This window comes from Bos grunniens, chromosome 3, assembly GCF_055505025.1.
Source record: "Bos grunniens cultivar Pamir isolate PY7600 chromosome 3, Bosgru_T2T1.0, whole genome shotgun sequence".
In the NCBI taxonomy this organism is placed as follows: Eukaryota; Metazoa; Chordata; class Mammalia; order Artiodactyla; family Bovidae; genus Bos; species Bos grunniens.
Genome location: NC_141167.1, coordinates 86,710,788 through 86,737,344, shown reverse-complemented (window position 1 = coordinate 86,737,344; position 26,557 = coordinate 86,710,788). Strand labels below are relative to the sequence as shown.

Below are 26,557 nucleotides of genomic sequence, written 5' to 3'. Positions count from 1 at the left end.
GGTCAGTTAATACTGTTAGAAGACTCCCTTATAGTCCTGTCAATGGCTGATCTTTGGGCCTCTGTTATAAGAATTGGAAGAGTTATTTTTAAAAGCTCTTTCAAGTCCAAATTTTAAATGATTCTAATATATAACCTAATTGCAAAGTCCTGCAATAAGGACCTCTGATGTGAAACTAATTATTCAAACCAAAAACAACCTATTGATGCAAGTAACACCCAAGGATAAAGGGAACTGTTATTAAGAACTCTAGTAAATATTGCTGGCCATCATGTATGTCTAATTTCATCTACACATTTAAAATTCACTTATCATTTGGGCACTAAGATATCCTTCTGCTCAAAGTGTGACTCTACTAACATTGTATCTATTTCCACAATAAAGTTAACAAAAGGGGGAAGCCAACACCCAGGATAAAGGATTTAATCCAGTAATTTATTCCACACTCATGATCGTTCTTTGTAATCAGAATACAAGTCATAAGAACAATCTATCAAATAATTTGCTGATAATCTTAAATAATGCAGCAAAGCATTACTTTTAATACTTCTCTCTTCTAGATTAAGTTTAAAAACTCAAACAGCAATCTTCATTTTCAATAAAAAAAGTTTTGAATTTAAAAAAAGGACACTATATCAAGCTGTTTCATAATTTAAGTATTTTCCATTTATAAAAACACTTTGGAAGCTTGAGGCTTATACCCATTTCTCTACTCACCTGCCCCACCCTCTCCCAATCTCACGTTAGTATAGGGTTGCTGTAAGAATGCTAGGCTTTAGACATTAATCTCTCCTTTAATATAGTACTTTAAAATCTGAAAAATTCAAGAAAAAGATTACATGTCATGTATTTTTTTCAAATAAAAAAGGAAAACTAAGTGAATCAATTTTAGGCATACTAACAGTGTCCCTTTGAGGTAGAATGCTAAAAGGACTTTTGATCAAATCACAGCCTAATTGAAGCCTCTGCATCAGAAACTAACTTCTCATAAATTCTCTCTAAAGTTAACTGTAGAGACTATTAGGTTTAACATATTAACAAGAGCCTTCCAAGACAATATACAGTGGGCAAGAATGTTAATCCTAAAACTGCTGCCTTCATGTACACTGAAAGCATGTTAATTCTCCTATAATAGACATCCTAGATCCATTTTCAAAGTCTTTAGCATTCTATTACGAAAAGCACAGCCATGCTAACTTCAGTACACAAACCATAATCCCACACCTACAAAACAAAAATAGAATTAGTGGCAGTTTATTGCCTTATACAAATTTAACCAACATGGCAACCATGCCAAAGGAATTAAAACATTTTCAGGACATATGTACAGACTGTACATCTCAAAAACAGTTAAACAATAAAATGCAAGAACAATCTGTGCATCATGTATCAAACTCAACAATTGGGTGAAGACATCAATGCAATAAATGGGATTACAAAGGCACTTCCCTACACAAAGAGGAAATGAAAATGCAGCCTACAGGGAGCTTGAAGAGTGCGTAACTACTGCACAATCTCAACTTGGGAGGAAAAAAAAAGCAGATTTAATCCAACGTTTATAGGATTCAATGTGATCCACTTTTACAAAAAAATTGTCACACAGTCTCCTCTTTGTCTTTATGTTGTTTTTCTTGGCTCTCTGTTTCTATGCTTTGGCTCCTTCGGCGATCACGTTTGTCAGACTGGTCCTTGCTATCACTGTGATCTCGTTTGTGGGAACGTTCTTTGCTTCCGCTACGCTTCCTGGATTTTTCTTTGCTGGGGCTATGTTCTCGTTTTCTTTTTTCAACACTGTCAGTTCTTCCTTGACTGCCACTTCTACTTCGTTTGTTTGATTTTTCTTTACTGTCATTTTTATGTTTACTTGATTTCTCTTTGCTCCTGCTTCTACTTCGTTTCCCTGCGTTTCTACTTCTACTCCTACTTCTATGTTTCCTTTCTCTGCTCCTACTTCTACTATGTTTTCTCTCTTTCTTGGAATCTTTTTTGTCATCTCTATGTCGCCTATCATCTTTGTCTTCTTTATGTTTCTTTTCTTCTACCTCACCCCTACTTCTCCGCTCCTTGGACCGTTCTCGTGATCGCTCCTTTTCTCGGTCATTACCTCTTTCCTTATCATAGTCACGGTCTCGTCTTCTACCTCTCTCGTTTTCTTTCTCTCTTTCTCGATCCCTGTCCCTTCTATCCCCTTTCCTATCACGACTTCGACTACGGCTTCTATGTCTTTCCCTACTCCTGCTATGTCTGCGTTCTAGTCCCCGATCAATGCTCCGGGATCTTCGCCTTTCTTTCTCCCTTTCTTTGGCTTCACGCTCTAGTCGCTGGCGTTCTTTCTCTCTTTCTAATTCTCGGTCAAAACTAGAAGACCCATGGCCTTCTCGATGATGGCTTCTACTTCTGGATCTTCTTGGGGACCTTCGTGGACTCAGTGATCTCCTTGGAGACCTAATATTCAGGAAAAAGGAGGAAGGGGAGAAAAAAATTGAATAAAACATAAGTGTTACCCACCAAGAATAATTTAAGCAAAATATCTGCCTGTTCTCATTTACAGATGCATAATTTGTTGAACATGCCCTTAAGGGTAGAAAATGGGGAAAAGATGACAAATTATACCTAAGAATGTGATACTAATTTCCAAGAACTTTTGCGTAAAGCACGTTTTAAAGCTACAGTAGCTCAAGGGTTACATTACCTTGAGCGTCTGCGCTCAGCATGTCTGTCTATTTCCTCAGTGCCTTCCTTTCCGTCCTTCTTGATTTTCCTTGGCCTGGTTTTAATCTGTTGATCAATATTTTTCTGAACTGGAACTGGAATTCTCGGAAACAAAGTAGAAAACCACTCCAGTTTTGTGAGAAAAGATCGCAGCATTTCACCAATGGTCATTACGCAGCCTCCACCAGCCTTCACATCTAGGTCCTACAGAAACACAAAAGATATCCTGGCCGTCAAAAAATTTATCTCAATAAATACAAGAATACTATAAAAAATATAACCATCTTTGGAATCTCAAATACAAAAAAATTCTAACAGAAAAATTTCAATTTGTGTACCTTTCTAATCTGGTAATGAATGATACACAGAAATATCTGGGCTCAGTGTGTGCATGCAGGTGAGAACAAACCCTGCAACCTCATGGACAGAAAGAGAAGTGACCTCTCTCAGTTAAAAAAGAATATGAAACACCCCCTTACATTACTAGACTATTTGGAACAATCAAATTTACATTCCACATACCTACTAACTATACATTTTATTTCTGTGGACACGTTTGCATACATTGTTCCTAGCGGTGTAACCTAGCTACATATGAACTACTTTAAACAGTTCCTGTCTAAAGATTATCTTTTAACAGCTCTAATATAAAATGAAGCCCTAATAAAACTGGAAGCAATAGCAAACCAACTGCCATGAAGCAGTGAGGTTTCTAATTTAGAGTTATGTAGAAAATAAATAAATAAACAAATAATTGGAAACGCATAATCCATGATGACCATTGTCTCTGAAAAGGGTCATTACCGCATGAAGGCCTTCTTGCTATGCCCTCTCACAGCTCAGGACATGTTAGTCAGCTATTGTCAGTCCCAAACCTATAGTGCAAGCACACAAGGAAAGTGAGATTTGTTATCTAAACAGGAAAACAAGAGCTAAAGGTAAAACTGCTTGCACTCACACACATTTAAGTGTTCAGATATACAGTATTTCCAAATATAATCGCTGCAGATATCTAAGGAAGAAAACAATAAGTTAGCTTAAATAGAAAGCCTCAGGTTTGTAAATACAATAAAAAACAGATTAAACAGAAGCATTCAGAAACAAACCTAATACCAATTATGAAGCGGGACATGCTTTTTAAATATAGAAAGGAGAAGCGCCCTAGCCTGAAAAATCTTATCTAAAAAGAAAAAACTTTAAAGATTGTGACTTATCATCTAACACACTTTTGGCCTCTTCCGAGATAATAAACAGACTGTAAATTGCCTGTTTACCAAAAAAAAAATGTGCAGAGAAAAATTCTCCATGTCTATATGAGTGAGATTTTTTTAGTTGTGCGTGTAGTAATAAAAACACACCAGAAAGATTTCCATTAGGACTATCCTTTAATACAACCAATTCTTTGGATACACTTTAAATAGGACTACTAAAACACCACTCAGTTTACTTTATGAACCTTAAAACAAAGTGTAATGGTGGGGATAGATATATGGACACTGATCATTATTAAGGTCTTTTTGTGATTTTGGACTTTAATACATGTATGATTTAAATCTGACACAGTAATGTCTTCTGAAGTACTTTCTGAACAAATGTAACAAGTTCAAACTTAAGCTTGAATGCTAAGTTTTACATTAAAAAAAAAATTCTGAACTACTAAAGAGAGGTTTCTTTCTGTAAACATATATAGTATAGTAAGAGTTAGAAAGCTGGGACTGAAATAGTCTGATCATGTTGAACAAGTTATCTAAACCCTCACCCTATTTAAATTCCACGTAGCTCTAAAATTCTGCACTTCTATGCAAATGGAAATATTACTATTTGGAGGAAGTTATAGGGTAAAAAACCGAAAAGTCCCAGAATATACATGTAAAAAAAAGCAATAATTACTATTTCTATGTGCATGTCTTACCACCTCAATCTTGAACATGGCCAACTAAAAAGTCACTATCAACTGTACAAGTCAAGATCAATACACAGAACACAACTAGGAAGAGAAAACTTTCAATAGTTAGCAAAATAAATCTAAACAATTTAAAAATGTGAAAACAAGACTTAAAAAATTTAACCTAAGACATATAAAATCCACCCTAATTTTAGTAACAGGACATTAATTCCAAAAGTATGTGAGTGAAATAAGTTTAGGTACAGAAAATTCTGGAAGATGTTAAATCATCAATAAATAAAAAATATTAAAAAAGAATAATCAGAAGAAAATTAATTATTACCCTTGTTGACATACCTCTTCATCATCAAGGAAGGATTCAAACCAGTCCCACAGATCTGTAGGGGGCTGTGTGTACCTAGAATCACAAAAGACTGATTAAGCCTAAGTCAATTAAAATAAGATATTGAAAATGTAGAGAAATGTATGCTCACCTTATATACATAAATCCAAGGGCTCTAATATATGGAGAGTCTGTGTGTGTTATAAGACCCATCACTTGCTTGCGAGTTAATTTCAGAGTAAATAATTTGTATAACAGGCAAAAAGCTGTAGAAACAATTCCTCCTGTTCCAACACCTCGAACCTTTAAGGGAAAGAATTAAGAAAGTGGTAAAGTAATTAACAGAGATACTTAATACCAATTGATTAATCCTGTTAGGTATTAATACAAGATATAATCCAGAACTGAGAATAGACCATTAAAAAAAAAAAAGCTTTTCTAACCCCAAGGAACACTTGAATTTAGATTTTTAAAAAACATTAATTGTAACTTGGTATGTAATTGACAAACTTTTAGTTTTCCAAATATAAACTTAGTTATTAGACACAGAAAAACTGAAAAATGCACGTACTTCTACTTACCCCTCCGCACATCCCTGTTTGACCAGCTGTTTTCCTGCTTCCTTTCTCCCATGGTTCAACATGCGTGACCTGAAAATAGAAAAGAGAAACACAACAAACATTCATGCTTTGAATTTTTAAAAAATGATTCAAGTAAACCCCAATCCATAACAGAGCAGCTCTTCCAAAAGTGTGGAAGTTGGGCATTTTGACATGATGTATATGTTTTGTTTACATACATTTTAAAGTATGTAAACCATTTCTGAAAACTGCTTAGATATTTATTTTAAATAGCACCAATAAAGCAACCTAGGGTTTAACAAAACCTCAATAACTTTACACAGCAGAAATCCCATTAAACTAGCTTTGTAGGAAGCAGATACAGGTGGAGATATGAAATTTCTAGTCTTACACACTTAAAAATTGATATTCAATTTTGTATTATGAATTACTTAAAAAAATAAAAATCCTCATTTTAAAATGGATTAAAGCCCCAACTTATAGCAGAAAGTATTAACAAAGTTTAAGTATTAAAAAAAAAAAACTTTAAAATACCCTTAATATTTCAATTTCGTGGTGATTTAAAATACCACATTATAAAATAAAGAAAAAACTTGAAAGAATTTAAAAAATACAAAAAAGAAAAAATGAAGTATGCTAAAGTAGTAACAAATTACTTCTGAAGCAAAATCATGAAACTTTATATTTACACATTTTTTTAAAACCATGATCAAGCATTATGTTCATTTTTGACTAAAGATGAAATTACAAAGGCCATACCTACACACAGATTATTCTAGTTACTGTATATTTTCAGCCTGATTATGTGAACCAATTCAATTTTCCCCCAAAATATAAACTGGGTCAGAAACAGTAAGTATAACTTGCATTGTCAAGTATATTCAAAGATACAGATCTTTGCTAAAGTGGGGCACCCTATAAAAACAATATATTTCACCTAAAAACAGCAAAGAAAGATTAGCTGTACAACAGATATAACAAAGGTGTTTTGGAAAAATAAGATCCATATTAGTTTCTTAACTTGAAACAAAACCAAATGGTTTTGAAATCCTGTTCTTTTACTACATATTTCTAAAATTTTACTTCCACCCATCCATTATTACATGAAACAGTCCTTGTCAGTGACTCAGACAGAAAAGCATGCATTTAAATGTAAACACTACACTATTTTGCTCAGTGGACTAAGCTGCACTGCTTTAGAGTTTTATTTCCTTCCCCCCACCTTGCTGTGAAGAGATGTTTCAATTCCTTAAAGGCTAACCAAAGGGGTAGATGCCATACAAAATCGACTTACAAAATAGGAAGCCTATATATTTCAATGATTATTTCATCTGGATAACAAAACCCGAGCCTTCAATTTTATAATTAAATTTAAATAATTTGTAGTAGAATCTTGAGTGTTTCAAGACACAGTATGTAAAATTTGAAAACAAGCTTTTCCCTCAATTTTATTAACATTTGCCTAGGTTATTAAACAGAACCTGCCACAAAAAGCAGGAACCCGACCTCAACTGAATAAGGGTTAAATATTCACCACATTGTATCCACACTGAAAAAGGCCTTACCTTAAAAAAAAAAAAAAATCTAGTTCACAATATTACAATTACTTACAATACTTTATTAAGAGTACACCGAAATTTCATTTACTTTATATACCCAAAGTTGAACTATATTCTCAAAATAAGATCTCTTATCAAAACCAACTAGAATCTCAAAATCCTTTAATAAGCTATTCACTTATTAGGGGAAAAGGTGGAAAAAAACGTAACCTGAAGGCGAATAAGGAAAATTTCCTCTCTTAAGACCTCTACAGATATGTTCAGATCAGGGAAGATACTTTATGTGGTCTGTCAAGTGGTTTTTAGGAGTTAATACAGACAAAACGTGTTGTATTATGTCAGATGTCTTAGTTTAAGTATTTAAAGACCTTTAAGATTTACTGATATTCTTTAATAGTATAAGTTTACCTTAGGAGGCCTGGAAGATAATTTTTAAAAACTACATAATTTTTAGGTAAATGGAGAAAGCCTACCAAAATCGTGAGGAAAAGACCAAAACCAATGGTCAAAAAAAAAAAAAAAAATCTAAGTAGCCGTTCATGTAACCCGGGAAATGCATTTATGGCGATTGAGCATGATTAATAATGCATACCTCTACCTGCGACCCTGGGCTGCTCCGAGCCTCGCTGCAAGACTGAGTCAATCCTGCTAACGAAACAAGAACTGAGACAAGAGTGCAGTGAGGAGGCGCCAGGTGAGCTCCCCAGCACAGCCAAGCCAGCACCGACCCTGCCGCAGAAGCCCAGGGCCCAGATAATTCTAAATAAGCCCAACGCACAGGTGACTGTAACCACTCACTCCTGACTTCCTGCTGCTAAAATTTCCAGGCCTTCGGTACATCTTTTCCACTTGCACCTCTCCACCCTCGACCCTCCCACCCACCCGACACACACACTGACCATTTCCCTGTCCGGATAGTGAATACCAACAACACGAGGCCAACATTGAAGTCAATACATGAACTGGCCCGGGGTAAGCGGGAGAAGCACCAACAAGTTGGCGCTAAGCAGATCCACGTCAAAAGAAAGAAATTTAAACTGTAAACTGGAGAGGCTTCAGTTACTCGTTTCTCCTCTCCCCTAGTCCTCCCGTCCCAACTCCCCCAGGGGCGGGCAGGAGGTTGGGGGAAGAGAAAGATCAATGGCGGCGGGCTCTCCCGGCCCTAAAAATCTGAAAAGGAAATGAGAGGGCGGCCCCGGTTTGACCCCTCCCTGGCAAACTACAAGCCACAGCTCCCCCTCCGTTCAACCTTTCCTCATCTACAGATCATCAGACCTGGAGGGCCGCCTCCGCCCGTTTCCTCCATACCCCTTCCTCGGAACTTAACATCCCCCCCACCCCGCCAAGTCTAGACGCTTCGTACCTTAAAGTAGATCTCGTCCACCACCTCGTGGTAAGTCTTGAGCTCGTACAGCTGCACTTTAAAGTAAGGCGACGACAGGATATTGGTCAAGATCATGGGGTTGAGGTTCATAGTCTTTTCGTTGCCCCACAGCGGCAGCACATTGCCCTGCTTGCCCGAGACTGCCGGCTTGGTGGTGCCGCCGCTGCCGCACTGCTGCTGCTGCTGGGCTGCGGCCGCTGCCGCCTGGTGCTGCGGCTGCGAGTTGCCTGTCAGCGCGGGGCTGTTGTTAGCCATGTTGCGGCGGAAGGAAAGAGGGAGGGAGAAGGAAGGGGGAGGCGGCCAAGCTCGATCTCGCTCTTCGGGACAACGGTCCGGGACCCTACTCCATGGAACGCCGTCGAAGAGGGGGCCGCCTCGCTGTCCCCCAGCTGGGTGAGGGAGGGCAACCGGGACGTAAGAGACGGACCCCTGGTCGAGAGCAGACGCCGAATCGCGGGCCTCGAGAACTCCAAGCAGACACCGAGCCGGCGGCCTGGGAGCGCGCTCTCTTCCGCCAACTGCCCCTGGGAGCAAGATGGCGGCCCCGGCGGATGTGACGCAACACGCCCCAGAATTCCAAGCTTAGCCGACGGCCAGTCAGAGACGCCCAGGTGGGCTCGAGATTCCTCTTCCTAGTTCCGCGAGTTCCGCGCGCACTGCTGTCGCGGCGCTGGCCTCCATTGCCCAGCTCTTAGGAGACTAACACTGGGGATTTGGCTGCCAGGGGAGGGGGTTGTCGGTCTGGTCTGTATGTTGGACTGCGGCCCGGGTTTCTCCTTTCGGAAGCTGAGCGGGAAGGCGTTCGGAGGGCTGTGTGCTTGCAAATTCGTGACTCGTGATTCCAGTGCAGTCTCTTGGGTTCACAGTTTTCGTATTCTCTGATAGGACCGCATTCATTCATGTGATACCGATGCAAAGTCGTCCGCCAGGCTGTAGTGTCTGACCAGAGGTCTTATTATTGGAGCCTAAATTTATTCAACAATAAGGTCGAGATAACATTTTACTGGACTGTTTAAAAAAGAAAAAAAGGCATTTTAGCATTAAAAGAGCTGCTGTACCTGTAGCGCCGTTTTGTTACGTGACTTCTATTTGAGTACTTCCATTCTGCCGATGCACTCTGACTGGGGGAGGAAGAGGTGGAAGAAGCTGGTGGGTGTGAAAATGAGTCAGAATCGGTCTCACTTTTCAAAAGCTACTGTTAACCTAGAGAAGATTTATGGTGTTTGGGAGCTAAGAGAAGGCTAAAAAAGGCAGTAAAGTTTGTGCAAGTATTCATGGACTGGGCAGTTTTATAAACGGAAAGTAGCCTGAGTATCCATAGAAGCAAGGAAGATCAAGCTCAGTAGGGGGTAGTCTGGCCGACCGAGGCCAGGAAATACACTTATGGGGGAGTAACGACTGGATAGGAATTGGACCACCTAAGTGCCTGGACGGAGAAGGCAATGGCACCCCACTCCAGTACTCTTGCCTGGAAAATCCCATGGACGGAGGAGCCTGGTGGGCTGCAGTCCATGGGGTCGCTGGGAGTCGGATACGACTGAGCGACTTCACTTTCACGCGTTGGAGAAGGAAATGGCAACCCACTCCAGTGTTCTTGCCTGGAGAATCCCAGGGACGGGGGAGCCTGATGGGCTGCCGTCTATGGGGTCGCACAGAGTCGGACACGAAAGCGACTTAGCAGCAGCAGCAGCAGCAGCAGCAGCAAGTGCCTGGAATGCCAAGATGAAACATTAGTAATTTAATGGCATTTAAACCCAAGAGTTACAGCTATGACTTCAAAGTCACCTTCGATGCTAATATGCCAAATAATCTCTGGTTCCAATTCATTCTTCACAGTGTTGCCAGAGTCATCCTTCGAAAAGTGCCGCACTCCTTACTCAAAACCTTGGATGCTCTCATCGTTATCCTAACTGCCAAAATCCAAGGACATTTTCCATTCTCCATCCCATTTGGTTTCTCATTGTGACACTTTAATCATTTAGTCTTGCCTAGAAACTGTTGAAGTAGGAAGTTTGAAGGTGGAGTTTTTGTTTTTAAGTATTTAAATTTTTTATTATGTATTGGAATATAGACTGTTGCAGTGTTGTGTTCCTTTCGGGTGAACATTGAAGGGACTCAGCCATACCTATACATGTATCCACTCTCCCCCAAACTCCCCTCCCATCCGGCTGCCACGGAACATTGAGCAGAGTTCCTTGTGCTATAAAGTAAGTCCTTAGTGGTTATCCATCTGAAATGTAGCAGTGTGTATATGTCCATGCCAAGCTCCCTAACTGTTCCTTCCCCCTGTTCTTACCGCCACCCCAAGCTTAAGTTGGTTCTCTGTGAGTCTGTTTCCTAAGTTCATTTGTATTTCTTTTTAGATTCCATATATAAGGGATGTTATATATTTTTCCTTCTCTGTCTGACTTAATTGAAGGTGGAGATCTTAAGTTCAGTGGCCTAGACAAAGAGGAGGGGAAAAGGATAAGACAGAAACTCTGGGGAAAATCCACACTTGGATGAAGTTGAACTAGTAGGAGACAGTGGTATGACAATGCAAGGAAAGATGAATGAGAAATGAATGATTAGAGTGATTAGTATTTAGAGCTGAACAGTATGTAAGTAATCATCCTGTCTAGTTCCTTTATTTATACCGGAGAACTAAAGCTTTCAGAAGTGGTTGTTAACTTCCTAGTAGATCTTGTTTTTCTATACATTAGTATAGACTTACTTCCCAAGGGAAATAGATGATCCCAAATTTTAATGAATTACTGTTAAAAATAGCATGAAAAAAAATTTGAACCCAGTTCTTCCTTTATGTGTATTTTTTTGCCTTGATAATAAGTTTATTAAGTTTACTCAGTGACATTAATTGCCAAATCCTAATCTTTTAAAAATTCATTTACCTCTAGACTTTGAGTGATAAAGCTTAGTAGAGAGATTGAAGTTTGATGTCAAAGTTTCAGTGGCATCAAACTAAGTATTAATATCAAATCAGGTATTAGGATAAAGTGCTTGACATATTCAATGAATCCCTAAAACAGCCTGAATGTATAACTATTATCCCCATTTAAAAAGTTATATTTAACTTAGGAATACTACACTGCACATAGATAAAGCTGGGAAGTTTGGTTTGCTTCATTTTGATACATGTACACTTATTGTCTTAGTCTTTGCAGGCTATAAAAAAAAATCACAGACTAACGTATTAACAACAAAAATTTATTTTTTACAGTTCTGAAGAGTCCAAGGCCAAGGGAAAACTCTCTTCCTGCTTCTTGGTTGGCCCCTTCTAGCTATGTAATCACAAGACTGAAGTGATGTGGAAGTTCTCAGATTTCTAAGAGCACCAACCCCATTTGTGAGGGCTCCTCCCTCATGATTTAAGTACTTCTCAAAGGCTCCACCTTCTAATACCATCATCTTTGGGGATTAGGGTTTCAAATTCTAACTTCAAGGGTTAGAACTTTGAGAGGGACCCTTAGGTCTACCTCAGTACCCGTTAAACTATCATCACAATCAAGGTAACAATCATACATCACCCCCAAAGTACTCTTGTGTCCTTTTGTAATCCAGTCTCTCCCTCCATCGCCATCCCTAGCAATCACCTTCTGTCAATATATATTAGTTTGCATTTTCTTGAATTATAATAAATAAACACATACACTAGGTTCCCTTTTTACCTGGCTTCTTTGACTCGAAATAATTTTTATATTCATCCTTGTTGCTTGTATCAGTTGTATGTGTGCTTGTTTTGTTTTTTTACTGTGTAGTATTCCATGGTATGGAATTACTGCTGTTTGTTTACCCAGTTATCTGCTGGTGGGCATGTGGATATCTAAGTTTTGTCTATTACAAATAAAGTCACTATGACTATGAACATTTGTGTACTAGTCTTTGTGTAGATGCTTTTGTTTCTCTTGGTGAATACCTAGACATAAGACTGACTGAGTCATATGATAGGTATATGTTTAACTTTTTAAGAAACAGCCAAACTGTTGTGCAAGGTGACTGTAACATTTTACATCCACACCAGCAAAGTCTTGAGAGTTCCAGTTGCCCCATAAACTCATCAACACTTAGTATGAGGATTTTTTTTCCTTTATTTTAGTCATTCTAAAGGGTGTGCAGTAGTATCTCACTGTGGGTTTAATTTACACAATTAACCCACAGTGAGATACTACTGCACACCCTTTAGAATTTACACAATTAACCCGCAACTGGAACTCTCAAGACTTTGCTGGTGTGGATGTAAAATGTTACAGTCACCTTGCAGATGTTGAACATCATGTCAGGTACTTACCAGCATTCATATACCTTCTGTTGTGAAGTAACTTCAAGTCTTTTGCCCATTTATTTATGTGGTTGTTTGTCTTATTGAGTTGGAAGATTTTTATTTTACATGGTCTGGATAGAAATCCTTTGAAACACGTGTTGCAAGGATTTTCAGTCTGTTTCCTGCCTTTTAATTGTGCTAATGGTGTCTTTCAAATAAAATTTTTGTTTTGCTGATGATTTGTGCTTTTTTTTGTTCTAAACACTTCCATCTTTAAGATTGAAATGACTCTCTTATGTTTTCTAAAAGTTTTATAATTTGAGAATTGATACTTAGGTTTGTGATCCATTTTGAGTTAATTTTGTGTAAGGTAGAGTTGATTTTCTTTCTTTCTTTTTTTTTTCATGTGGCTATTTAATTGATCCAGGACCATTTGTTGAAAAGACTTACTTCCCTGTTGAATTGCTTTAGCATCTTTGTCAAAAATCAACTGACCCATCATGTATGAATCTACTTTTGAAGTCTACTGTGTTCCATTGATCTTTATCTTTTCACCAATACCAAACTACCTTGATTACTGCAGCTTTATAGTAGGTTTTGAAATCAAGTAGGTTAGGTCTTCCAACTTCATTCTTTCTTTTAAAAATTGCTTTGGTTACTCTGGGGCCTTTGTGTTTCCATCAATTACTTAAAAAGCCTGGCATGTGGAAGGTGCTTGATAAACATGTATCATTTATGAATAAATAATTAAAATAATTGCAGTATGTAACTAAACATAAATTAAGTGTTCTAATATTTTAAAGATTTTATTGTTCAAAACAAACTACAAAAACAACAACCAGGATTCTAAAGTAACAAAAGAAGCCATTGACTAAAGTACCCAAGAATAAAGATCCGATACTACTGGTAGGTTGTTATAAATAGTCAAAAGTGTTAGACAAAGCTATCCCTGTTTCCTTGGTTATGACTTCAAAGTAATGAATCAGATGAGGTATGAATTGAGATTTAAGAATTATTAGGTTTGGGGAAAAATAGATACATGAATATGTATGGCTGAGCCCCTTCGCAATTCGCCTGAAACTACCACAACATTGTTAACTGGCTATATCCCAATACAAAATAAAAATTTTAAAGTTTGGGGGGAAAAAAAAGAATTATCAGGTGTTAGTAGAACCTGTCAATCGTTTCACAATAAACATAAGTCAAACCATTCTACTATATGCCTTAAACTTACACAGTGATGTATATCAATTATTCTTCAACAAATTGAGAGACTAAAACAATCAATTCCTGATCCAGGAAGATCCCACATGCTGCGGGGCGATGAAGCCCGTATGCCACAACTATTGAGCCTGTGCTCTAGAACCAGGAGGCTGCAACCACTGCGCCCATACGTGCCACAAATATTGAAGCCCGTGTGCCCTAGGGCCCATGCTCCACAACAAGAGAAGTCACCGCAACGAGTGCACCTCACGAGAGAGTAGCCTGTGCACCACACAAGAGAGTAGCCCCCACTCACCACAACCAGAGAAGAGCCCTCACAGGAACAAAGTACCAGCACAGCCAAAAGTAAATAAAAATCATAAAAATAAATAAACTGACTGCTTGCAACACATCTGACACCAAATGTTAGTGGTTCCCCCACAAACCAACCAATTTTTCATCTCTTTGTACACTATGTGTCCTACAATTTAATTGCAGTCCTGACACTAATTACTCAGAGTTAGCACATACTGCACAGGTCAAGGGCTCAGTCCCACATGACTTCCCAATTTAGGCATCAGTCACAAGTAGTGGTGAATGAGAGCAGGACCCTGTAGGGCTCTCCAGCTGCAAGTCCTTTCTGTGCCCCTTGTTTCTTGTTTGTAGAAAATAGGCTTTATTCAACCTCCTTGACCTTCCCTGAGTTACTATCACCACTCACAGAACTCAGAGAAACACTTTGCTTATTACTACAAAGGATATTATAAAGAAATAGCTAGATGAAGAGGTGCATAGGGTGAAGTTTAGAAGGACCTCAGTGCAGAAGCTTCTATCCCAGTGGAGTTTGGGGTGCACCAGCATACAGATGCATGGCTGTCTTCATCAATCTGGAAGGTCTCTGAACTCCATTACTTAGAGGTTTTGTGAAGTTCTATTATTGATACATTGGGATGCTTGATTGAATCATAAGCCAAGGAGGTCAGAAAGAAAGAGAGTGAAGTTGCTCAGTCATGTCTGACTATTTGCTACCCCATGGGCTGTAGCCCACCAGGCTCCTCCATCCACGGGATTTTCCAGGCAAGAATATTGGAGTGGGTTGCTATTTTTTTCTCCATGGGAGGAGGTCAGGATAGGGCCGAAAGTTTCAACCTTCTAATTACCTGATTTGGTTTATCTGGCAACCAGTTTGTATCTGAAGCTATTTAAGGGCCCAACCAGAATCACCTTGCTGCTACTGCTGCTGCTGCGTCCCTTCAGTTGTGTCTGACTCTGTGCCACCCCATAGATGGCAGCCCACCAGGCTCCCCTGTCCCTGGGATTCTCCAGGCAAGAACACTGGAGTGGGTTGCCATTTCCTTCTCCAATGCATGAAAGTGAAAATTGAAAGTGAAGTCCCTCAGTAGTGTCCGACTCTTCGCAACCCCATGGACTGTAGCCTACCAGGCTCCTCCGTCCATGGGATTTCCCAGGCAAGAGTTCTGGAGTGGGGTGCCATTGCCTTCTCCGAGAATCACCTTGCTGCTGCTGCTGCTGCTGCTAAGTCGCTTCAGTCGTGTCTGACTCTGTGCGACCCCATAGACAGCAGCCCACCAGGCTCCTCTGTCCATGGGATTCTCCAGGCAAGAACACTGGAGTGGGTTGCCATTTACTAGCATATAAATGATACTTACCAAAAAAACTAACAAACAACCCCTCATCATTCTAGAGATTTGAAGGATCTTAGAGGCTCTTGTTGGGAGTTTCCTGGTGGCCTAGTTGTTAGGATTCTGGGCTTTTACTGCTGTGGCCTGGATTCAGTCTCTGGTTGGGGAACTGAGATCTTGCAAATACTGCAGCATGGCCAAAAAAAGAAAAACAAAAGAAAACAAAACAAGAAGCTCTTATTTTTGGAACTGAGGACTAAGAACCAAATATTGTAACAAAGATGCTCCTATTACTCCTATCACTCAGGAAATTAACAAGGGTTTTAGAAGTTCTAGTGCTAAGAACTGAAGACAAAGACCAAGCATATATATTTCTCAATATACAATATTTATTAAATGAAGAAACAATAAATTATTGGTTCCACTTGGAGAGTAAGCCTGATTCAAAGTCTTCAATAAATGTGAGGACAGTCTAGGAAGTCAGTTAACTCCGTGTCAGAGAAGGATAGACATGTGTCTCAAAGATACATCAGTGTTATTCAAAGGCGAAGCAGTAATCATGATGCAATGTAACATTCATAAGAATGAACCTGAATTATATAAATTATGGTTATGAAGGCATGGGATTATTTTAGAAAAGGTATGCAAATTTTAGAAAAAATTACATAAAATTATTAGTTATTTAAGTTTTAAATGATTAACACCTAGTTATCTGAAAAAGCCTTATCTTCATCATTTCATGTAAGTGGGATGTTGCTGTAAGAAAAGGATAGTCAGTTGTTAAGAACACAAACTCTGGGGCTTCCCTGGGGGCTCAGTGGTAAAGAATCTGCCTGCCAATGCAGGGGACACGGATTCAATCCCTGCCACGTGCAGGGAAGTTACAATCAAGTTACAACGCTAATAACAAATCTCCTTTCAGATCCATCTACTTGCTTATATGAATAAGGTTTTTAGCACTTACATATATAAGTATGATAAAAATAGCAGGAATTGCCTGGTGGTCCAGGGGTTAGGACTTGGTGCTTTCACTGTGGTGGCCCAGGTTCACTCCCTGGTCACTGGGGAACTAAGAGCCTTCAAACTGCACACAATTACCAAAAAAAGTATAGTATTGATATTACGCTGTGTCTCATCTTTTTTATTTTTATTTTTTGCCTTGCTGCACAGGATCTTAGTTTCCTGATCAGGGACTGAACCCATGTCCCCTGCAGTGGAAGCCTGGAGTCTTAACCATTGGACCACATGGGAAGTCCCATGTGTCCCATCTTAGAAATCAGCAATATTCATAAACAGCTATATGTACTAACTGTTTAAAAAGATATATCTTATTAAAAGATGTATTTCTCATACAATGTTACTTTCATGTTTAATAATCCCTTATCAATATTTATAGTATGTGCCATTTTGATCAACTGTGCATTAATAGTGGCTCAGATGGTTAAGAATCTGACTGCAATGTGGGAGATCTGGGTTCGATCCCTGGGTTGGGAAGATCCCCTGGAGAACAGAACAGCAACCCACTCCCTGGCGGGCTACAGTCCATGGGTTGCAAAGAGTCAGACACGACTAAGCGACTAACACACTTTCAGTAACTGTTGAAAACAGTCATATAGAAGAAAAACATTAACACTTAGAGCCTTATAATCCTAGGAAGTGACATTATTTTCTTTAACATATATAGTTGTTCAGAGAGAAGTATGATAAGGTGATCACTAGAAGATATATGAACATAAATATGTCATTTGGAAAAAATTTTATAAGTAGAATGAAAATACTTGATAAAGGAGGACTGATATAAAATTTATTTCATATGGAGCTTTTTCGTGTCTTTTTTTTTAATTGCAGGATAATTGCAATGTTTTGGTGGTCTCTGCCATACAGCAATGTGAATCAGTCATAATCATATATATATATCCCCTCTCTCTTGAGCCTCTCCCAACCCCACCCCACCCCTCTAGGCCATCACAGAGCACCAGGGGGCTTCCTGTATTATACAGCAGCTTCTTGCTAGTTACCTATTTTACGCATCAGAATGTATACATGTAATGTTATTTTCTCAATTTGACCTGCCCTCTCCTTCTCCCACTGTGTCCACTGGTCTGTTTTCTATGTCTGTGTCTCCATTTCTTCTCTGTAAATAGGTTTCTCAGCCCTATTTTTCTAGATTCCATATATATGCATTAATATACGATTTCTCTTTCTGACTTCACTCTGTACAATAGGCTCTAAGTTCATCCACCTCATTAGAACTGACTCAAATGCATTTATTTCTATGGCTGAGTCACATTCAACCACAGCTTCTTTATCCATTCATCTGTCAGTGGACATCTAGGTTGCTTCCATGTCCCGGCTTTTGTAAATATACTGCAGTGAACATTGGGGTACATGTGTCTTTTAGAATTGTGGTTTTCTCAGGGTGTATCTCAGTAGTGGGAATGCTGGTTCATATGGTAGTTTTATTTCTAGTTTGTTAAGGAATCTCCATACTGTTCTCTGTAGTGGCTGTACCAATTTACATTCCCACTTCATGTCTTAAAATGACTATTGTATCAGTTAGTTATAGTATTAAATTTCATTGAACACTTCTTAAAAAATTTTATTTCTTGGTAGCATTGCACAGTATGTTAGTTCCCTGACCAGGGATTGAACCCGTGCCCCCTGTAGTGGAAGCACAGAGTCTTAACCACTGGACCACCCCATAAGTCCCACACTGAATACTTTTTAAAAAGCAGTGTAAATATTATTTTCCAACATCAATATTTATAATACATAGCAAATTAGATCCATTACAAACACTTAAGCATTTGCTGAAAAATTTGACATCAGTTTAAAAATGTGTGCAATCAAGAGAACAAGTAGACAAACCACAAACTGGGAGAAAATACCAGACATATATGATAAAGGATTTTTATCCAAAATATACAAAGAATGAAACATTCAGCAAGAAAATTAACAAGCTGATTAAAAAATGAGAAAAAGACCTAAGTAGACACCTTGCCAAAGAAAATATTGCTTCCCTGGTGGTTCAGTGGTAAATAATCCGCCTAACAATGCAGGAGACACGGGATCAATCCCTGTGTGAAGAAGATCCCCTGGAGAAGGAAATGGCAAACTACTTCAGTATTCTTGCCTGGTAAGTCCCTTGGACAGAGGAGCCTGGTGGGCTACACATTGTCCATGAGGTCACAAAAGAGTCGGATATGACTTACTGGCTAAACAACAACAACAAAGAAAACATGCAGATGGCAAATAAACATATGAAGGACTTCCCCAGCAGTTCCGTGGTTAAGACTCTTAGCTTCCATTGCAGGCGGTGCAGGTTTGATCCCTGATCAGGGAATTAAGATCCCACATTCCATGTAGTGTGGCCAAAAGTAAAAAAAAAAAATAAAAATTATATATATATATATATAATAAACATATAAAAAGATGTTCAAAATTATGTCTTTAGGAAATCCCACTGTACACTTATTGCTGCTGCTGCTGCTAAGTCGCTTCAGTCGTGCCTGACTCTGTGCCACCCCATAGATGGCAGCCCACCAGGCTCCCCTGTCCCTGGGAAATCTCAGGCAAGAACACTGGAGTGGGTTGCCATTTCCTTCTCCAATGCATGAAAGTGAGTGAAGTCGCTCAGTCATGTCCGACTCTTAGCGACCTCGTGGACTGAAGCCCACCAGGCTCCTCTGTCCATGGGACTTTCCAGGCAAGAGTACTGGAGTAGGGTGCCATTGCCTTCTCCGATACACTTATTAGAGAGGCCTAAATTCAGAACACTGACAACACCAAATGCTGATGGGATGAGAAGCAGAAACTCTCATTCATTGTTGATGGAAAGGCAAATGTTATGGCCACTCTGGAAGACAGTTTGGCAATTTCTTACAAAACTAAACGTAATTAAGGATTCTGATTACTGTTTGCAATGTGTGTCGGGTGGGTATTTCTCCACACCATCAAGCAATGCTCAAGACACCAACTGGGTGTCCTACAGTTCAAGTTAACTTTGACGAGATCTACCTGGAGATTATGTCAGACCCCATAGGTTAAGGGCTCCTACAAGTCTGCCCACCCCTTCCTCTCAGTTAGACATTGGTCATAAGTCTGGGTTGTTTCCTGTGCTGCTGCTTCTTTTAACATTTATTTATTTATTTGGCTACTCTGGGCCTTAGTTGCAACATGTGGGAAATTTTAGTTGGGATATGTGGGATCTAGTTCCCCAGCCAGGGATCAAACCTGGGCCCCCTACATTGGGAACATGGAGTCTTAGCCACTGGACCACCAGGGAAATCCCCGATAACTTCCCAGTCATTTATTTCATGTTAGACATCCATACCTGGTGCAGTAGTCGAGCCGTAACAGAGGACCTGTATGTTTCTTTTTCACTCCAAACAGTACTTGGTCCAAAATAGGCACGACTGTACATACTTATCAAATAGATAATCTTAGTTATTTCTCCTTTTTCAACTGAAAAAAACTTGACAGACAAGGTAAGTAAATTTCCAAAATTTAGAGTGTAATAGTCAAATTAGGATTTTAGGTCTATTTGACTTAAAACTCATCCTGAAAATGTGTAACATGTCCTGTATCTCAGTGGCACTTAGAATCTAGTGGAGGAAACAAAGATTAGGTATGCTGAGAAAATGAGATGACAAAGAATAAGCTACAATATTGGCTGTGGGAAGGAACAGATGCAACTGACAGCTTGAAAGGGTCAAGATTTGGTGACTGTCCAAATGTGGGAAGGGTGGGAATGAATAGAGCCAAGGATGATGATCAGGCTTTGAGAGAGTAGAAGACCAGGAGAATGATGAAACAGGAAAATTTGGAGAAGGAACTGGAGCTGGATATGAGAATTCAATTTTATTAATGAGCCACCAGCAGGCAAGGCAAAAACTCTAAATCCAGGAATCCTGTACAAACCAGTTATTAATTTCTAAAAAAAAGTTTTTTTAAATGTTTGAAATTGTGGTAAAATATATATAAAATTACCATTTATTTGATTTGGGTAATTTTTTGGCCACACCATGAGGCATGTGGAACTTTCCTGACCAGAGATCAAATCTATGCCTTTTGCAGTGCAAGCATGGAGGCTTAAACACTGGACCACGAGGGAAGTCCAAAATTTACCATTTTAAAGTGTATATTAATGGTAGGTGTTGCAAGAGGGCATCAGAGGGCAGACACACTGAAACTATACTCACAGAAAACTAGTCAATCTAATCACACTAGGACCACAGCCTTGTCTAACTCAATGAAACTAAGCCATGCCCGTGGGGCCACCCAAGACGGGTGGGTCATGGTGCAGAGGTCTGACAGAATGTGGTCCACTGGAGAAGGGAATGGAAAACGACTTCAGTATTCTTGCCTTGAGAACCCCAGGAACAGTATGAAAAGGCAAAATGATAGGATACTGAAAGAGGAATTCCCCAGGTCAGTAGGTGCCCAATATGCTACTGGAGATCAGTGGAGAAATAACTCCAGAAAGAATGAAGGGATGGAGCCAAAGCAAAAAGAACACCCAGCTGTGGATGTGACTGGTGATAGAAGCAAGGTCCGATGCTGTAAAGAGCAATATTGCATAGGAACCTGGAATGTCAGGTCCATGAATCAAGGCAAATTGGAAGTGGTCAAACAAGAGATGGCAAGAGTGAACATTGACAGTCTAGGAATCAGCGAACTAAAATGGACTGGAATGGGTGAATTTAACTCAGATGACCATTATATCTACTACTGCGGGCAAGAATCCCTCAGAAGAAATGGAGTAGCCATCATGGTCAACAAGAGTCTGAAATGCAATCTCAAAAATGACAGAATGATCTCTGTTCATTTCCAAGGCAAACCATTCAATATCACAGTAATCCAAGTCTATCCCCCAACAAGTAATGCTGAGGAAGCTGAAGTTGAATGGTTCTATGAAGACCTACAAGACCTTTTAGAACTAACACCCAAAAAAGATGTCCTTTTCATTATAGGGGACTGGAATGCAAAAGTAGGAAGTCAAGAAACACCTGGAGTAACAGGCAAATTTGGCCTTGGAATATGGAATGAAGCAGGGCAAAGGCTAATAGAGTTTTGCCAAGAAAATGCACTGGTCATAGCAAACACCCTCTTCCAACAACATAAGAGAAGACTCTACACATGGACATCACCAGATGGTCAACACCGAAATCAGATTGATTATATTCTTTGCAGCCAAAGATGGAGAAGCTCTACACAGTCAGCAAAAACAAGACCAGAAACTGACTGTGACTCAGATCATGAACTCCTTACTACCAAATTCAGACTGAAACTGAAGAAAGTAGGGAAAACCACTAGACCATTCAGGTATGACCTAAATCAAATCCCTTATGATTATGCAGTGGAAGTGAGAAATAGATTTAAGGGCCTAGATCTGATAGATAGAGTGCCTGATGAACTATGGAATGAGGTTCATGACACTGTACAGGAGACAGGGATCAAGACCATCCCCATGGAAAAGAAATGCAAAAAAGCAAAATGGCTGTCTGGGGAGGCCTTACAAATAGCTGTGAGAGGAAGAGAAGCGAAAAGCAAAGGAGAAAAGGAAAGATATAAGCATCTGAATGCAGAGTTCCAAAGAATAGCAAGAAGAGATAAGAAAGCCTTCCTCAGTGATCAATGCAAAGAAATAGAGGAAAACAAAAGAATGGGAAAGACTAGAGATCTCTTCAAGAATATTAGAGATACCAAGGGAACATTTCATGCAAAGATGGGCTCGAAAAAGGACAGAAATGGTATGGACCTAACAGAAGCAGAAGATATTAAGAAGAGGTGGCAAGAATATACAGAAGAACTGTACAAAAAAGATCTTCATGACCCAGATAATCACGATGGTGTGATCACTCACCTAGAGCCAGACATCCTGGAATGTGAAGTCCAGTGGGCCTTAGAAAGTACCACTATTAACAAAGCTAGTGGAGGTGATGGAATTCCAGTTGAGCTATTTCAAATCCTGAAAGATGATGCTGTGAAAGTGCTGCACTCAATATGCCAGCAAATTTGGAAAACTCAGCAGTGGCCACGGGACTGGAAAAGGTCAGTTTTCATTCCAATCCCAAAGAAAGGCAATGCCAAAGAATGCTCAAACTACTGCACAATTGCACTCATCTCACACACTAGTAAAGTAATGCTCAAAATTCTCCAAGCCAGGCTTCAGCAATATGTGAACCGTAAACTTCCTGATGTTCAAGCTGGTTTTAGAAAAGGCAGAGGAACCAGAGATCAAATTGCCAACATCTGCTGGATCATGGAAAAAGCAAGAGAGTTCCAGAAAAACATCTATTTCTGCTTTATTGACTATGCCAAAGCCTTAGACTGTGTGGATCACAATAAACTGTGGAAAATTCTGAAAGAGATGGGAATACCAGACCACCTGACCTGCCTCTTGAGAAACCTATATGCAGGTCAGGAAGCAACAGTTAGAACTGGACATGGAACAACAGACTGGTTCCAAATAGGAAAAGGAGTACGTTAAGGCTGTATATTGTCACCCTGTTTATTTAACTTATGTGCAGAGTACATCATGAGAAACCCTGGGCTGGAAGAAACACAAGCTGGAATCAAGATTGCCGGGAGAAATAGCAATAACCTCAGATATGCAGATGACACCACCCTTATGGCAGAAAGTGAAGAGGAACTAAAAAGCCTCTTGATGAAAGTGAAAGTGGAGAGTGAAAAAGTTGGCTTAAAGTTCAACATTCAGAAAATGAAAATCATGGCATCCGGTCCCATCACTTCATGGGAAATAGATGGGGAAACAGTGGAAACAGTGTCAGACTTTATTTTTCTGGGCTCCAAAATCACTACAGATGGTGACTGCAGCCATGAAATTAAGACGCTTACTCCTTGGAAGGAAAGTTATGACCAACCTAGATAGCATATTCAAAAGCAGAGACATTACTTTGCCAACAAAGGTCCATCTAGTCAAGGCTATGGTTTTTCCTGTGGTCATGTATGGATGTGAGAGTTGGACTGTGAAGAAGGCTAAGCGCCGAAGAATTGATGCTTTTGAACTGTGGTGTTGGAGAAGACTCTTGAGAGTCCCTTGGACTGCAAGGAGAGCCAACCAGTCCATTCTGAAGGAGATCAGCCCTGGGATTTCTTTGGGTAGGAATGATGCTGAAGCTGCAACTCCAGTACTTTGGCCACCTCATGCGAAGAGTTGACTCATTGGAAAAGACTCTGATGCTGGGAGGGATTGGAGGCAGGAGGAGAAAGGGACGACAGAAGATGAGATGGCTGGATGACATCACTGACTCGATGGACGTGAGTCTGAGTGAACTCTGGGAGTTTGTGATGGACAGGGAAGTCTGGCGTGCTGCGATTCATGGGGTCGCAAAGAGTCGGACATGACTGAGTGACTGAACTAAGTGTATATTAATAGTTCAGTGCATGAAGTATGTTAATATTGTTGTGCAACCATCCCCATCATCCATCTATAGAATTTCTCCATCATTCCAAATTGAAACACATTAAATAATAAGTTCCAATTCCCTCTCCCAGCCCCTGGCAACTAGTATTCTGTTAGGTAGTTAGTCAGACATGAGTGAGTCCCTGCCCCAGCCTGGATGGGGTTATCTCTCCATCCCCCACCTGGACACTGGTGATCAGAATATGCCCAGAGATCCTTCCTTTATTTAGTCAAGGACTGCTGAGTTTCCAGCCTTGTCAGGACCAAGTTGACAGCACAGGCTGGTGCAGGCCCACCAAGACCTAAAAGGTGACTCAAAGTAACCTGGAGTTCATTATGCCATATTTATAATAAATTAGCAATGCAGCTTTTGCATTACCCGCCCCTCCCCGCCTCCCATGCTCCCAACACACACACACACCATGGGTTTCACTTGGGTGCTTATGGTTAAGTGCATGCACACGAGGAGAAAAATTATATAACCTGAAGCTGTCAATCAACTTGCCAGTCAAATGATGCAGGACACAGGGAGGGACTTTCCACCTCTCTGAAAAACCAACCTACCCCCACTGTGGGGCTGCTTCTGTTTTCCAGACAGCCGGCTCTTAGCTTTTCTTTGGAGAGTACTTCTATTTTGCCAATAAAACTCTTGCTCCTTAAGACTGTCTGAGTCTCTCATCTGAATTTTTTCCCTTGAGAGAGGAACCAAAGATATCATCGTTCCACTGGTGAGACTTCTACTTCCTGTCTCTATGAATTTGACTATTGTAGATATCCTGTATAAATGGAATCATACCAAAGAGGAGGAAAAATAACTTTTCCCTTACCTTTTTGAGTTCTTGCCTGAGATTCCTTGTAATAAGATGGATTAACAAGAGAAAAACAGATAGAAGCTTATTAACATATATCTAGGAAGAATGAGTTACTCTCTGAGAAGGCCCAAGCTACCATCTTACATAACGTCTTCAGTAGAGATAAAGGAAAGATATTGGGGTGGTGCTGAGAAGAGGCCAGTTATGGGAGGCCACCAGGAAAAGCATGGTAAAAGGGGTAATATTTGTTTTATAGATTTAAATCAGTATCTTCTTTCTCCAGTAAGATTTCAAGCGATTTAGTCATCTTTCTCTGCCAGATAAGAGGGAGATACTTTCATAAAAGGAGATTTCCTTTATAAACATATATTTCCATTTCAAAAGGGTAACGTCTGTGTTTTCAGAGATTCTTCTGCATCTGCTGTTTCTTTATTTTTTTAATTTTAATTTTTTAAAAGGACCAGCCTTTTCTTTCTTTTTAAAATATTTACTTATTTGGTTGTGCTGGTCTTAGTTTTAGCATGTGGGATCTTTACTTGCAGCACACGGGGTCTTCAGTTATGGCATGCAAGATCTTTAGTTGCAGCATGCAAACTCTTCGTTTAGGCACGTGGGATTAGTTCCTTGACCAGAGATGGAACATAGGTCCCCTGGACCTCCAGGGAAGTCTCTGTCTGCTATTTCTTTAAACAATCAGCTAAAAACAGTACTTATGTCAAAAAGGCACATTTTGGGGAGCCATTTCTGCTATCCTGTGTTTGCACCTTCCCAGAGAAGTTCCTGCCTTTGAAACATCCCCAGAAGCTGATTTGGTACATTGCTCCATTTCTTATTGAATTAACCTCTTTATCCTGAGAATAGGTCAGTTAAATTAAAGCATGCTGTCTAATGTCAGGAGGCAGTGATGCAGGTTGGCTTCCAAAGTCACAAGCAATGGTACAAGCAATCATGTATTCAATAAGAGGCATTGCCACAGAAACAGAAGACAAACAAAGTTAATGGTGAGAAGAGAATATAAACAAAAATTTTGAGTCTAGGGAGCAGTTAGTCAAGATTTCTAGATGGTGGGCTTGAAGCATCTTCAGAGTAAGGAGAGGCAGCAGTAATCTGATAGATTTTCCTGTTATCTCTGGTTGATGTCAGGTGTTCTAGTGAAATTTCTGAGTGGGCCACAGAGCAAAAAGCACAAAATTGGTCTGGATGTGAGATGTTGTGGCGATTTCTCTGAAGTTTATCTCAAGTCATCCAGCTTCAGCTTTTAGGTCTTTGAGAAAATGGCAGTTTTTGTCTTTATGATTTCAAGTGACAAGAGTGGGAAAAATGTGGAAATGTTAGTTTAGTGACAGATATTGGTGAAAACTAGAAGAATTCAGGATTCAGTCTAATTTGCAGGTAGATAACAAAATCTCTTGGCAGGAAAGCAATGACAAACCAAGACAGTGTACTGAAAAGCAGAGACATTACTCTGCTGACGAAGGTCTGTATAGTCAAGGCTATGGTCTTTCCAGTGGTCACATACAGTTGTGAGAGCTGGACTGTAAAGAAGGCACAACGCCAAATAATTGATGCTTTTGAACTGTGGTGCTGGAGAAGACTCCTGAAAGTCCTTTGGACAGCAAGGAGATCAAACCAATCAATCTTAAGAGAGATCAACCCTGAATATTCACTGGAAGGATTGATGCTAAAGCTGAAGATCCAGTATTTTTGTCATCTTGTGAACAGACAACTCATTAGAAAAGTCCCTGATTC

The 26,557-nt window shown here is 39.7% G+C and overlaps 2 protein-coding genes across 17 annotated transcripts in view; one reads left to right on the top strand and one right to left on the bottom strand.

Annotated features, from left to right (window-relative positions):
- Window positions 1-414: 414 nt before the first annotated feature.
- On the bottom strand, window positions 415-8,990 carry PRPF38B (pre-mRNA processing factor 38B). Of its 12 annotated transcripts, none has more exons than XM_086391527.1 (7): window positions 8,444-8,990; window positions 7,673-7,725; window positions 5,512-5,590; window positions 5,092-5,243; window positions 4,941-5,015; window positions 2,693-2,916; window positions 415-2,445 (listed from the first exon to the last, which is right to left on the bottom strand). In XM_086391527.1, exons 5-7 carry the CDS (start codon window positions 4,950-4,952, stop codon window positions 1,596-1,598), a joined length of 1,086 nt encoding a protein of 361 aa, XP_086247653.1. In that variant the 5' UTR covers window positions 4,953-5,015; window positions 5,092-5,243; window positions 5,512-5,590; window positions 7,673-7,725; window positions 8,444-8,990; the 3' UTR covers window positions 415-1,595. The 12 variants fall into 12 exon arrangements, with proteins under 12 accessions (XP_086247653.1, XP_086247649.1, XP_086247651.1 ...); XM_086391523.1 differs by having other exon boundaries at window positions 4,955-5,015; XM_086391525.1 differs by having other exon boundaries at window positions 5,522-5,590.
- HENMT1 (HEN methyltransferase 1) overlaps window positions 8,188-26,557 on the top strand; it is a 34,104-nt gene continuing 15,734 nt past the window's right edge. Inside the window, exon 1 of one of the 5 annotated variants that reach the window (XM_086391540.1) lies at window positions 8,188-8,473. The gene's annotated coding sequence lies outside the window, so the exon portion shown is untranslated. The remainder of the gene's footprint in view (window positions 8,474-26,557) is intronic. The other 4 variants (XM_086391532.1, XM_086391538.1, XM_086391542.1 and 1 more) reach the window with 4 other exon arrangements.